Raw genomic sequence first — 15,362 nt, 5'->3', positions numbered from 1 at the left:
GTTCAGGTAGGTTGAGTCTGGGAGGTAACTGGGTTAGGCCGAGAGACTGTGAGATCTGTTCGGGACGTTGTTCAATCTGGGCAGGAAGTTGTTGGATCTGGTCAGCAGGCAGTTTTGATCTGGTCAGGACTCTGTCGGACCTGGTCTCAGAGCAGTTTGGATGGTCAGGGACAATCAGGTGGCCAGAGGGTAATTGGGTCTGGTCAGGGCAGTAATTCGGGAAATCAGGGAGCAGTCAAGTGCTGAGGGGATAGTCAGATCGCTCAGGGATCAGGGGAAAGTTGGCTGTGGATAGGGAAGTGGCCAAGTCTGGACAGGAAGTTAGGTGGGGGGTGTGGTCCCGTCTAGTTAGTGAATCATCAAATGGTTCGGGGGGAGTTGGTTTGAGCATAGTCAAATGGACAGGATGGTCAGCGTATAACCTAATGGTCAGGGAAAATAATCAGGTCTGATCCAAGGAGTAGATGGGTAATCAGGGTTTGGTGGCGGGGAGGTAGATAGGTCTGATCAGGATAGTCACATAGATGGGGGCTTATAGGGGAGGAATTGCTTGTGATGCTCAGCTGAGTTACACAGCCAACTGAACCTGTCTAAGATTGCCTGGGTAAGCATCCTGGAAGTATGCATACAGCTGACCAAAGTCTCAGCCTGAGCTCAGGGTCAGAGACTTTCACACAGGGTCTGGGACTGCAGGAATCAGCCCATTGGAAGGTGAAACATCGTCGAGAGGTTTCATCTACATCCAGGACTTCCACACAATCCAGATGGACATCACCTATATACATTTCATCTCCAGCAATCTGGAAAAGGGGAGATCAAAGCTGGTATCTTTAGTGATTCGACTGTCATTTCAAGGAGCTTGTATGGTATCAGAAATAAGATGACAAAAGAATGTCAGGAATTAAAAATCTACTTAAAGTATTGCTAAGCTTAATTTTATTAACTGTCAGCAATGAAAGTAAACTCAATCCAATACAAACTGCCATCTCAAGGAAAGAACTGGAGGATACTAGATGGAAAATGAACATCTGTGATGATTCTAATTTAAAAACTGTAATGTTAAAATGTATTGCTCTGTCTCTTCTTGAAAAAGTCCTAAGCACCTAAACAGTGACATTAGTGTGAAGAGATCATTAGTTTGTTGTTTTGTATGAAATTAGGAAAATCTAGGGAACTTATTTGGTGAAAGGAACTGAACAGCACAAATGGAATAAAGTTCAAGACAAGATACAGGCTTTTTGTACACACAGGAGTAGAGTTTGACTGGGATCTCCAAATGTTGATATTCAAAAGACAGAAGTATAGATTGAAGAATTTGTGCTTGAAGGTTGTCACACCAGACTCTCACACCCATCACTTACCATTTACTGAAACCTGTGGGAGGGAACCTGCACTAAACAAGAAACTGATTCACAAGCTCTGTGCCTGAATTCCCTGTAAGCGCTTCGAACAGACAAAACTTTGTCAAGACGACCAATTTAAAATATGACCTGTGGTGTTATAAAAAAGGGAAAGATTATCGGTCCTATTAGTCTTTCATTGTTCCCAAAGAAGAAAATATGGTCTTTCGCTGTAGGTTTTATATCAGGAGTCCTGAACCCTAGAAGATTGCAGAAGTTTCTGAGGTCTTCACATTTTTCTACATTTTAAAATCATACGTTTGTAACAAAAAGTGACTAGAGGAATGCTTACCATTCAATTTATTGAGAAACTTTTTTTATCACATATATAAAAGAGCTAATGACATCAAAAATGCGTCTGCAGATTTAAAATGATTAAAGTCAATTGTGGAATTTAATGTCAAAATGTCCTTCAGACAAGGTTTCTGTGGCACACTGCAATCTTGTTGAACTGTGATTTATATCACATATCTATCAGTAAAATCTACTTACGTTGTCCACAGTGAGTTCCTGTGTATCCTTTCTGGCACTGGCAGTGATCTTCAGCACAACTCCCTCCATTCATACATCTGATATTGCATTGTTGGACTAGAAAGGATATTAGTTTATCATTAATCTCCCACACATACCACTGTAAAAATGATGGCTACAATCACATTATGATCTATAGACATTGATCATGATTCTTTTAATGGGGATTCTAGGTCAAAGAAAGATCAGATTGATTTTCTTATAATACAGATGAAGCCACTACATTTTCTTGCATATAAGTGAATAATAACAAAAGATTTAATCATTAATGCATTGATTTGATACAATAACTTTAGATAAAATACTGCATTTTATATTGTGAGTTGCTGACATACATAACCTAAACTATTACTCGACTCTGACAGCACTACACAAAGTTAGCAACAATTCTAGGTTAATAAAAGAACATGTTTAGGAACCTACGAGATTTTGTTCCACAACTAGGTGAGATTTGTCCATTGGAGCAAGTGCACATGTTGGGACGTGAACAGAATCCATCACCACAGGTGTTCCGACAGATAGCTACAAGTGAGAAACAAAAGACAATTACTATATGAGGGAAATATTATGTTCAGAGGAGTGTTTGCTTCATCTAACCATATAGTGGCTTGGGATTTCTGGTAGGAGTACTGACAAGACTATTAATAACTGCGACAATTAAGGAGTGCATAGGAACAGGAGGAGGCCATTCAGCCCCTCCAGCCTGTTCTGCCATTCAGTGAGACCATGGCTGATCTGTAACCTGCCTTTGGTCCATATCCTATAATACCTTTGTTTAACAAGAAATGATCAAATTCAGATTTAATGTTAATAACTGATCAAGTGTATACTGATGTTTATGGAAGCGAGTTCCAAACCTCTAGCACCCTTTGTGAATAGAAGTGCTTCCTGAAATCTCTCTTGTACACTCTGGCTCTAATTCTCAGACTACGCGCCCTAGTTCCAGAAGTAAATTGGAAAGCAATGCTTGCCCTCTGGCCGTACACTGTTACATATAGAAATCAAAATGTTTCTGTCAAAGTTACCCTGTTCCTGAAAAACAGTGCTACACCAGTGTCCTGCAGAAAGTTGTGGTATACAAATAGTTGGAAAGGTATGATGTTGTAGTCCTTATTAACTGTATCCAATAGGCACACCAAATTATGTTATGGCTTGTCCAAACAAATCTAAATGATTTTTCCATCAAATGTTTCTGACAAACAACATCTTTGGAACTAAAAATTAACTTTTATCCCACAGTTTCTCATTCTTTCAGATTTCAATTGTTTGAATTCATGAAAAATTAAACAATTTAAATGAAATATGACGAATCCTAAGCAGGACATACAGCATCTGTGGAGACAGATTAAACCTCATAGACCTGAACTGTTAACCCAATCTCTTCCTCCACAGGTGCTGTCAGACTAACTGCACACTTACAGCATTTTGTATCTTTATTTCAGACTTCCAGCACCTTCAGTACTTAGCTTTTATAAATAAGATGTGTTTTTTACTTTATCTTTGTCTCTTTTAATGCTGGCACGGTGGCTCAGTGGTTAGCACTGCTGCCTCACAGCTCCAGGGACCTGAGTACAATTCCAGCTTTCAGTGACTCTCTGCATGGGTTTTGTCTGGGTGCTCTAGTTCCTCCCACAGTCAAAAAAATTTGCAGATTAGGTGGACTGGCCATGCTAAATTGCTCAGTGAGTCCAGGGACATAGAGGCTAGGTGAATTAGCTATAGGAAATGCAGGGTTACAGGGATGGGGTGGGTCTGGGTGGGATGCTCTTTGGAGGGTTAGTGTGGACACAATGGGCTGAATGGTCTGTTTCCACATTGTAGGGATTTTATGATTTCTTGTCTTCTATTTCACTTTCTGCACAAAATTTGACGTTAACTTCAGTATTCTACGTTACTCTTCCTGGTTTAGAACCTGTGTAAGGATTCTTCATTCTGATCAGATAATAAGACACATTGGGCGATCTTACCATATTTTGGTGAAGTGTTGTTTTGGTCATTTTCATGGAGAGCTTCTCTCTGCAAGCAGCTTTTTCTCACATGATTGTCCCTAACTACCTTCCACAAACCCAAAGGAGCCCCTCTCTTCCAATGGAAACCCAATTCTCCCACTCACCATAACCGCAACTTCCAATGCCAAATCCCACAGCAAGTTTAGGGGTAAGCTTTAATTTGATGAATATTGGCATGTTTATTTGGCATTGAACAAAAAATCTGGGCCATTATCAATTAAAAATCTTGGAACATTTTACTGAATCAATGCTGAATTTATCAATGGTTTTTAAATTCTTAAGTACATTTGTGATAAAAGGCCACATAGCACCTCCCCTCACAAGCGCAAGTGATCAAACACCTGTGCTTTTACTTTCTCCTTCCCAACCATACAAAGTCCCAAATAATCTCTGCAGTTGGGGTAGGAAGTTACCTATAATTCCTTCAATTTAATAGAAAGTAGTCATTGTTCATAGTACGGTCTCCTCTACATTATCTGGATCAAATACAGATTGAGTGATCACCCTGCCCTGTTCAGCCCACAAATGCACACCTAAACTGGCCTTAGCCTAAGCCTGTCACTCCAATTTGTTTCTTCATTCCCAGCTAATCTCTCTACCCTTAGCCTGCTACTCGTTGCTAATGATGCCCAACAGAAGCATGAGGAAGAGCAGTTTGCTTTTCAATTAGACAATTTCAAGCTTTCCAAATGAATCATAGAGTTCAATAACTTATATTTACTTTTACCACTTTATCCGAGACCAGCAGCTGGTAATGATTCTACCATTGTCACTTACAGCTCATCTAAGATTATTGTATTTTTTTCTTGTCTCATTGCTGCCCCATTTCTCCTGAGCACATCACTCATTTTGTCATTCAATCTCTCCTTTGTCCCACCCAATCACAGATATTGCCCTTTGTGTTGCCTTCTCCTCCCTAGCCCCTACCTCGGAACTTGCTGAAAGATGATTGCAACTCAGTTCTGATGGAAGGTCATTGACCTGAAGTATTATCCAGAATGTACAGGTTCCTTCACTTTCACCTCCCCCACTGCCTGAGAAGAGTGTGGGATCACTGCCTCATCGAATGGAGCTGGAGGCAGCAGCGTGGGGCTTGTACCTCCATCTCGTTATGTCTGGGTTGGCAAAGCTTGTGGGAGACTAATTGAGCCTCTTCAGTGAGCAACTAATGCAGTTAATATGACGTTTTGTTTCTTTATGGGTCCCATATTATGTGAAACATCAGTGTGGACTTGTTAACCTTTCGTGCACTAAACAATACAAATGCATCTGCTTCCCTGTGTCAACTTGTATTCAGATTTCTGCCCCTCGGGCTGTGAAAGGCCAGACCTGAGGGCAGCTGGTGACTCTGCGGCAATCCCAACTGCACCAGAACTTACCCATGAGCCCGGCGAGGAGGTCCACAAAAATCAGGAATGGAGCCTGGACCCAACTAAGTCCCAGGCTTAGGAAAGGAGTGAAGGGGGTAGAGTGACGGCCTTGGAAGCCAGGTCGGAAGTGACAAAGTGGAAGACAAACTCTTGGGAAGGGATCCTGTTGCATACAGGGTAGTTTTCCCCTTCCAGTGCAATTCCACAATGCCCCCCCATGCCCACTGCAGTCTACCAGCAAATGACACACCCCTCTCTTTCCTGCACTTAAACCAATTGGGTTAAGGAAAGGTCCACCAAATCCTGCCTACCCACACCAACTACATTGAGGCATAGATAGCATAATATTCAGATCAATTGGCTTCTTTACAACCTCGATAACCCATTAAATATGTTTGTAATTCGAGCAACCTACTGTTTTATGCAGACGAGTCCACAAGTGGATAGGAAGTCAATAAGCTAACTATCTGACATATTTTACATGTCATTGCACTCCACAATCCCATTAAAAACACTCATCAGGCGACCTGTACAACCCAGCCCTGAAACTTCAGGGAAGGATGGGAAATAACATGCCTGTGTCTGCTCTCCCTCTCTTCCCCACCACTGCTAAAGTATACAGCCACTGTTCAATCTTCCCGTTCTGCTGTAGGACACAATTCTGTTAACAAAGCTCATACCACTTTGTCAAAATTGGCTCCTGTTCTAACTTCCAATTAATTTTCTTGTCCAGAATATGGTAGCAGAGAATGGTTGCTCAACAGTTGGAAACTAAAGAAAAAGTAACTGCCAGAAAATTAAAATCTGTGTGTTGTGGGTCTTGGCAGAAAGGAAATGTAAATTAAAGTTATCCTCCCAATGTTCTCTCAGTCTGAACCACAGGAACAGTGGAAGAATGAAGTGGATATGTGGCACTGGATGAATTCTTATCAAGAAGAAAATAATGTATAGCCCTTTGCTTGTCTCTTCCGAGGTGCAATCAGAAACACAGTTATCTGCAAGATTGATTCCTGTTGTCACCAGCTGGACAATATTGAGGGCGTGGAAATTCTATCAGAGTGCTTGGATAAAGTCTAGAAGGAAAATGAGGATCAAATACCTATGAGATATGGCTTAGAGCTTGGAAAAATATCATCATTTCATGAAGGAATACATTACGGACTGGACTGAGGATGCATTTCTTCCATTTCAGATTGAGGGTTTTAAAGTGACCAACAAGTCCAGTGTTGGATCCTGACTCCATGCCACTGGTGGGGCAAATGGTGTTTGAAGAGGCCAGCTGGAGGAGGGTGCCTCGGCTTTCTCACATGCTTTCTACTGTTTGCTTTGGCTTCCAACGAGGCCAATTGGAGACACTCAAAATAGTGGCACTTTTGTGGACGCTTTCTCTCCAGCTTAGGCAATCTTTGCCAAGAAATTCACACAAGTCAGTGGGGATTTTAGTTAAATGTCAGAGGTTGAAACGCTGGTTGACAGAGACAAATGATCTATGTTTCTAGTGGATATCTGTGCATCGCAATGGTGGCAGGGGTGGTCAGGGAGAGGGAGAGAGTGTTGTACAGAGGCAGTAGGAGAGTAGAGGAGCTTATTTTCTGCAGATGTTTAGTCTGTGATCCATTCTCCTCCATGAATGCATTGGCAATGGTTTGGAGCTCAGCCTGTGAACTGTGAGCCTGCATAAGTGTAGTCTGTGTAATGCAGATCACTGACAGAGGTTAGGATCTACCCAGCGTCGATCTGTCCAAAAGGAGATGAGCGGGTTCTACTTTGGGATTTCAATGCTAGAACTGGGAGGAAGCTGATTGAGAAGGATGGTACAGGTAAAGTAACATAGTCTTTGATAAGGAAATGCCTAGACCACAGTCTGGCCAAGCAAACATCTTAGTTTGTCAGAGACTGAAGTACAAAACCTGATGGCATCACCCTGAATTCAAACATTGCTTGGCAGCATCATGTCTGAGTAATGGACAGCAAGGGTGTCCATGTAACCTGTTTGATGACAGGAGCTGATGGTTGCTGAACCAATCATCACCGACTCCACACTGCCACCTCTATCAGCTCACCTTAAAAATGGCAACAGCAGAAATATGGCAGGGGAATTGAGTTTAAGAGCCATGATGTTATGCTGCAGCTCTATAAAGCTCTGGTTAGACCATACTTGGAATATTGTGTTCAGTTCTGGTCACCTCATTACAGGAAAGATGTGGAAGCTTTAGAGAAGGTGCAGAGAAGATTTACCAGGATGCTGCCTGGACTGGAGGACAGGTCTCATGAGGAAAGATTGAGGGAGCTAGGGCTTTTCTCATTGGAACGAACAAGGTTGAGAGGTGGCTAGATAGAGGTTTACAAGGTGATGAGAGACATAGATAGAGTGGATAGTCAGAGACTTTTTCCCAGGGCAGAAATGACTATTACGAGGGGGCACAATTTTAAGGTGATTGGAGGAAGGTAAAGGGGAGATGTCAGAGGTTGGTTCTTCACACAGAGAGTGGTGGGCGTGTGGAATGAGCTTCCAGCAGTGGTAGTGGAGTCAGATACTTTAGAGACTTTTAAGTGACTATTGGATAGGCACATAGAGGATAATAAAATGTAGGGTATGCAGGGTAGATTGATCTTGGTAGGATAATAGGTCGGCACAACATCATGGGCTGAAGGGCCTGTACTGTGCAGTACTGTTCTATGTTCTAATACTGCTGCAGGAAATTCAATGTTGATACCCAATCAGTTCTTCACGGTCAATCTGACAATGATCAATGTACAAGATCCACAGAATGTCTACAGAGGTCTGTTCTGTCCATACATCATCATAAACAGCTCCTATGATGAAACATCAAGGCTGATTTGTGAGAATGACAAGAGATCCAGGAGTTACTAAATTGCAAGCACAAGATGTTCCTAAACTAGAATCACCACCAAAACTTGGGGGAAGTAAATTAGAGATGCCTGGATCTGCTCTAGCATTTAAGTGACTGGCTAAGATGTTTCAAATGGACAGGTTCCAGATCCAACTAGTGTTGAAATGGAGCCACTGTTGAATCAGATGTGCTGCCTTAACAATTTCTTTGGGAATATGCTGTTACCGCCAATCTTCAAGGAACAAATGAGACTCTTCACAATGACACAAAAGTGTAGGAAATTCAATGATTTCCTGAATTTGGAAATCATTCAGATGCTAAATGCAGGCGTCATTACAAACAGAGGATGAATGGCAGGCAGAACAAAGATGTAAGCATCTGCAACAGAGCCTGCTATTACAGGAGAAGGCAACATTTGAAAAATAACACAGGTATTGGGCAAATTAATTCATGAAATGCCCAAAGCTGAATTAATAGGTGCCTTAAGCGTGATTCTACATTTTGTTACACAGTGAACTGCCCAAACCAAACAGACAGGGTACAAAATGATACATTCCACAGGGAAATGTGAGGGAATCGATAAAGTTCATGATGATCCAAGTGCATGATACTGGTGAAAGGAGCTTTAGCCTTGTGATGAGTGCATTGCTTGTGGACACTTTTAAATGTTAGATAGTATTTGTGCTCAACAATATGTGTTTTGGATTAGTTAGAGTTACCTTGATTCAATAAATATTGAATATTATAATATAATAGAAGAGTAAATATGATCAATGTAAGGTTAAGGAATATAAATGTATTGCTCGCTTTAGGTTTGATGATGACAACATACTTGGCTCAGGAAACAGAACTGTTACCTCATATAGAATAGCTGCAGCAGGTCACTTTACAAGTCTCCAGTGAGTTTACAACAATGTTCAGCAAACTTTTTATGAAAAAGACACAAATAAAACTTGACATAGAGTGCTTAAAGGCAATTATATTTGGTAGGCCAGTTGATCTGCAGTTTACCCAGTCAGGATATTACTGCATTTCCTGAACAAAACCAAAATGTTTTCTCCAGCAGTGGATAAATATTAATGGCACCACTTGTTAAGTAGCAGACAGAAAAGTAACAATTTGTCTTAAAGTTACATGAATAATTTGCTTACACTACTTGTCAAAGGTTAAGAATCTTGCTAAAAGATGCATCTATAGTTCAGGAAGAGCATATGAAGCTAATTGAAGGGATCACTGAGAATTATGAAAACTATTAAAGGAAACCACCACATCCCAATCATAAACAATCCAATGAAATGACTTGTATGAGGTAATTGCCATGGATTTAAAGGTATGGAACAAAGATGGAAGTATTTTCAGCCTACAACTTCTAGACCAGGAGACTCAATTTAATCTTTCTACAATAATACATTGCAAGAATGGAATGTTAGTCTTAGTGTGAGCAAATCTCACCATTGACCATCTGCACAACTGCTTACAATAGGGTTGCTTTACTGCTACAATCCCCTTTTAGGGTAGGGCTAAACTCAGTCTGAGGACATGAAAAACAACTTGCTATTCTACTGGGAAGAGGCAGGGTATTATTTAAATGGCAATAAATGGAGAAACATCAGTGTATAATAGGGCCTGGTTGTCATGAACACCAGTCGCTGAAAGTGAACATGCATTTGCAGCAAACAGTATGTTGACCTTCATTGTGTAAGGAGTTGAGTACAGGAGCCTTGAACTGACTCCGTCCTCCACCACCACCACCCTCCTCTGCCTGACCAAGCTCAGCTTCACTTTGAACAATTTCTCTTAACTCCCCTCACTTTCTTCAGGTCAAAGGTGTGGCCATAGGACCAGTTATGCCTGTTTATTTGCAGAGTATGAGGAATGTTCCTTGTTCTAATCCTTCTTGGGCCCCCATCCAAAATTCTTTCTCTGGTACATTGATTATGTCATTGATACTGCTTCCTTCTATCATTCTGAACTGAAAAAATGTATCAATTTCGCTTCCAATTTCCATCCTGTCCTCAGCTTCACTTGGTCTATCTCTGAGTCCTCCCTTCCTTACCATCACTGTTTCCATTTCTGGGGATAGACTGGCCACCAACTTCCACTACAAACCCACCAACTCCCACAGTTACCTTGACTGTACATCCTCACACTTTGCTCCCTGTAAAGATTCTATTCCATTCTCTCAGTTCCTCCATCTCCATCTCCGTCTCACTTATTCTGATGATGCTACCTTACACCGAGGGCCCTCAGATATATCCACCTGTCAATTTTGCCATGCTGAGAATGTTAATATTTTACTGAATGGTTTATCCCTTGAATTACTTCAGCAACAGTATTACTATACATTTATAATTACTGGGAAAATATATTCTGCTATGATCAAGAGACCATTATTGTGAATTTAAATCTCCCCCAGTTCCATCTGAGAATGAGAAAATATTTCTTCTATTATTTATTTTGTTGTTATTAAACAGATGGGAATAAAGCCGCATTATAACCCTAGGATTCTGCCTATCTGTGCAAATTCTTGTTACACCATAAGAAACCAGAGCAGCCATTTGGCCTGTCAGTCCTGATCCACCTTTTGACAAGATTATGGCTGTTCTGCCTCATACCTCAGCTCCTCACAGTCCACAACTCTTCCATATCTCAACTATCTACCTACCCCCTCTTTAAATATTTTCTCAGGAATTAGCCGAATTAATCTCTTTAGAACCGCTTCCAATGCCAGTATATCCTTTGTAAATATGGGACTACAGCTGTACACAGAGCTCCAGGTGCAGCCTGACCAACATCGTTTACAGTTGCAACAAGACATTCCTGCTTTTGAACTCCATCCCCCTAGCAATAAAGGCCAACATTCCACTTGTCTTCTTAATAACTTGCTGAACCTATGTATTAACCTGTGAGATTTCATGCACAAGAACATCAATGCACGGTGCTGCACCTTTCTGGAGTTTCTCTCCATTTAAACAACAGTTTGCCTTTTAATTCTTCCGATTAAAGTGCATGACCTTACACATTTCCTACACATTTCTGCTATCTATATCCCTTTGCACATTCCTTACATCTTCATACAAAATTCTCTCCCATCTATTTTTAATGTCAGCAAATTTGGATACATCACACACTACCCTTTTTCCTAGTCATTAATATAGATAGTAAATAATTGAGGCCCTAGGACAAATCCTTGTGGCACTCACTAGTTACATCTCTCCAATCTGAAAAACACCCGTTAATCCTGACCCTGTCTTCCATGTGTTAACCAATCCTCAAACCATGCAAATATGTTACTCCCAATGTCATGAGCTCCTATCTTGTACAATAGACTTCTATGTGGCACTTTATCGAATGCCTTCTGAGAAACCAAATAGCTTCCAACTATTTGTTATGCTGTATTAACTGTGCTTGTTACATCCTCAAAGTTTCTGGCAAATTTGTCAAACATGACTTCCCTTTCACAAGATCACATTGACTGTCTGATTATGTTAAGCTTTTCTAAATTTCCTGCTGTTTCATCCTTGACAATGGACTCTAGCACTTTTCTAACAACAGAAGTCAGACTAATTGGCTTATAGTTTCCTGCTTTCTGTCTCCTTCCCTTCTTGAATAGGGTTATCACATTATTTTTCTTCCAATCCATCAAACCGTCCCAAAATCCGCTGAATTCTGGTTAATTTTGACCAGTGTTTCCACCATTTCTGCTGCCACCTCTTTTGAAACTCTTAAATGTACATTGTTGGGTTCTGTGAACAGATGTACCTTCAGTCCCATTAAGTTGTGAAATACTTCATCCCTCATGTTAGAGACTCTTACTAAATCCTTCCTGCCACTCGCACTTTCTTATCTGTAACCTTTAGGATGTTTATAGTATCTTCCATAACAAAGACCGATGCAAAATATTAATTTAAATTATTTGCCATCTCCATATTTCCTGCCTTAAAACCCAGTTTCAATCTCCAAGGGTCTTACATTTAAGTGAGCTACCCTCTTTCCTTTCATAAATCCATAGGAGTGGTGCTGTTTTCTTTTATATTACTTGTCAATTTACTTTTATAATCAAAATTCTCCCTCTTTAATAGCTCTTTAGCTCACCCTCAAGCTGAATTTGAAAGTCTAACATGTTGAGATCACTATCCCTGGAGAACCCTCGAACTATGAGATCTTTTAATAACCTTATCCCATTATACATTACAAGATCTAAAACAGCATGTTCCCAAATGGGTTCTGCAAATGCCAATCCATGTTACTGAGTGGAAAGTCACCAGTTGTAATCTTATGCTCACCTAGGCAACAATCACCCACCTTCCTACACCCCATCCTCAGTGTCACCTTTCTACCTCCCTGTCCTCTCTCAGCTCCTACCCTGCACCCACTTGCTCTCTCCATCTCCCTAACTGGCCTACAGTCCCTCCTTCCATCCCTCTCTAACACACCTCCTGCTCTATTCCAGCTCCCACCTCCTTCCCTGTCCCAGCTCACTAAACCCACCCCACCACCATGCAACTAAGTCAACATCTATAAGTCACAAATAAGGAGTGTCATGGATTACTCCCTACTTTCATGGATGGGTGCAGCTCCAACAACATTTAAGAAGCTTGACACCATCCACAGCCAAAGCAGCCCGCTTAACAGACATCACATCCATCACCTTCAATATCCACTCCCTCCATAACCAATGTACCATAGCAGTGGTGTTTACCATCTACAAGACACACTGCAACAACTCACCAAGGCACCTTCAAAAGCAAATTCCAAATGTGTGTCTTCTAACGACACCACAAACTGCAAGTTTACCTCAGAGCCACACAACATCTGGTCTTGGAAACATATCAGCATCCCATCACTGTCACTGGGTCAAAAGCTTAGAATTCCGTTCCTAAAAGTATTGCAGGTTTACCCACAATGCATTTGCACACCGCCCCCCCACTCCCCCCAACCCCGAAAGGGGACAGCAGCATTCCAAAAAGGAAGCTTACAATTGGGCGAAGGCAACAACTGCTGGATTAGCAGCAACATCTATATTCCTCCAATGAAAAAAGACGCACAGCAAACAACATCCTGGCACTCCAATTTCAGTGGGCTGTTTTGGTCTTCCTTTCATTCTATGCCACTTTGCTACTGAGAGAAGAAATAGTTTGCGATGCCACAAACAGTAATTTTCCATTTGCACCAAAAGTGATAGATGCAAGAGATTGCAAAGCCATTGTACGATATAAAATATTCTGAAAAGGAATCATGTTAGACTCTGAACGTTAACTCCGTTTCTCTCTCCACAGACACTGCCAGACCTGCTGAGTTTCTCCAGCAATTTCTGTTTTTATTACTACTGTATATTTGTCACAACTATTTTCCATTTATTGTGTCCAGATGTTTTGTTCCTACAAGCTGTATATTTTATTTAAACATTGCCATGTGTTCAAATATTACATTGCATCATATAATAATCCCATTGTATAAAATATTAAATGGCCCTTGTTAGGAAGAGCTAGACTTACGGACAATACACTGGTTTCCACCAGGTAAAGTTTTCCATCCGGGGCAACAGTAAGAGTGAAATCGAGATCCACAGACATTTGGCCTGTAATGCAAACATTGAAAATCAAAACCATTTAAACATTAAGCAAAACACCTTACAATGGAAAGATAAGAATTGTCACAGATCAAATAAAAGCAATACTAATTTCTATTTTAAGAATAATCAATAGAGTAAATGTACGTGAAAAAATTATGTTTTATCAAGTTACTGAGTTTTTCAAAATGACTTTCTGTGGTACAAATGTATGCAGAGGAATGGAAACTTGGCAACTAACGAAGTATAAGCTACTTTTTTTCGGGACAGAAAGGAACGCTATACATTTTGACTGGATATTGTACGCTAGCAGAAATGTGATAATTCGCAATAGAGATGTTAATTTATAAACTCGTAAACTAACAATTTCGCTCACAAAGGTTTTGCTGCAGAGAGAAAGTAACAATCTTTTCGAAATAAGACAATTTCCTACTTCAAAACGATTGCAGCTTTCTGAGTCTGTATGTATTCTGTACCGTACAGAAACCGCCTGGTGCTTTCCCCACACAATTAAAAAGAAACACTGGCTTTGATTTTATACAGTGAAGATTTATTATTTTATTCTAAAGGAAGTATTTGTTAAAGCTTGAAAAAAAACACAAACTGTTAAAGAAAACATGATTCACTTCGAAGTTTTGAAGTGCGCGCAAAGCATTGAGTCGATTGAGGTCTAACCGCTTTTGGAAAAACTGTGGAATAGTCACCGAACACTTAAGGTCAAGATGCTTCTCAGTTTTGCAGAGTAGATACCCAAAACATCCTCCCCTGACCTTTCTCAGTATACACGGTAACATTTACAGTGGTGGGATCTACCATCTGTATTACAGCTGACCACTGTTAGGCACAAACACAGATTGAAAGAGATTGCAATCCGGAAACTCTCTAAGAATACACTCACTACACAATTCCTGTCAAAGTTAATGTGGGACAGGTCAGTGAGGAATGAGCTTTTACACTAAAACACAAGCCAAACCACATCTTAAACAAACTTGAAGATTCAAACCCATACACGTTGTGATTTAAAAAGGAATTTATGGAGATACCCTCTCAACATATCATGCTGTCCTCTCCGTCTCACTCTGTTGGTCGCTGTCCTCATTTCATTTGGATTGAATCTTTGAGCTTCAAACTTTCTTGCATACTGTTGTCCAGAGATATTCTCCACCGCGATACCTGCTACAGCTATCCACCCCAGCAGAACTCTCCAACAGCTCTGCATCCCCATCCCGGGAACACACCGGCTCCTTGGCTTGTGGAAGCAGATCCAGATCAAGTTGTTATTTTATAATCAAAAAAGAGGATAACTTCACAGTCTCTGGAGTTGAGGAGCGTTTCACGCTGTAACAACACGAGATCCTCTCAGCCGTTCCTAAATGAAAAATCTGGAAATGGTGCGATTTCCTTTCTTCAAACACCAGAATAAAGTTTACAAAAGAAAAGATTGGAAAGGCTTTTTGTTTTAGCTGCGGTGTATTGCTGGCAGCTCAGGACCGAGCTAGGCGCAGAGCTGGGGTTGCGGGGTGCTTTGCAGGAGTTGGAATGCACGGATGGAGAGCGACGGCGTACCCGGGGCTCTGGGAGCGGAGACTGAGAAGCTGCGGCACAAACCGGGCCTTTTCACTGTC

At 41.0% G+C, this 15,362-nt stretch overlaps 1 protein-coding gene across 1 annotated transcript in view; it reads right to left on the bottom strand.

Annotated features, from left to right (window-relative positions):
- LOC109933222 (fibrillin-2-like) overlaps window positions 1-15,012 on the bottom strand; it is a 114,008-nt gene extending 98,996 nt beyond the window's left edge. Inside the window, exons 1-4 of the mRNA XM_020532181.2 lie at window positions 14,781-15,012; window positions 13,664-13,746; window positions 2,355-2,453; window positions 1,893-1,988 (exon numbers count right to left, since the gene is read on the bottom strand). Of these exons, the coding sequence (XP_020387770.2) occupies window positions 1,893-1,988; window positions 2,355-2,453; window positions 13,664-13,746; window positions 14,781-14,962 (460 nt within the window). The 5' untranslated portion in view covers window positions 14,963-15,012. The remainder of the gene's footprint in view (window positions 1-1,892; window positions 1,989-2,354; window positions 2,454-13,663; window positions 13,747-14,780) is intronic.
- Window positions 15,013-15,362: the final 350 nt, after the last annotated feature.

The sequence above is a fragment of the Rhincodon typus genome, chromosome 3 (assembly GCF_021869965.1).
Source record: "Rhincodon typus isolate 14 chromosome 3, sRhiTyp1.1, whole genome shotgun sequence".
Classification (NCBI taxonomy): domain Eukaryota; kingdom Metazoa; phylum Chordata; class Chondrichthyes; order Orectolobiformes; family Rhincodontidae; genus Rhincodon; species Rhincodon typus.
This window is presented reverse-complemented; position numbering and strand designations above follow the sequence as displayed.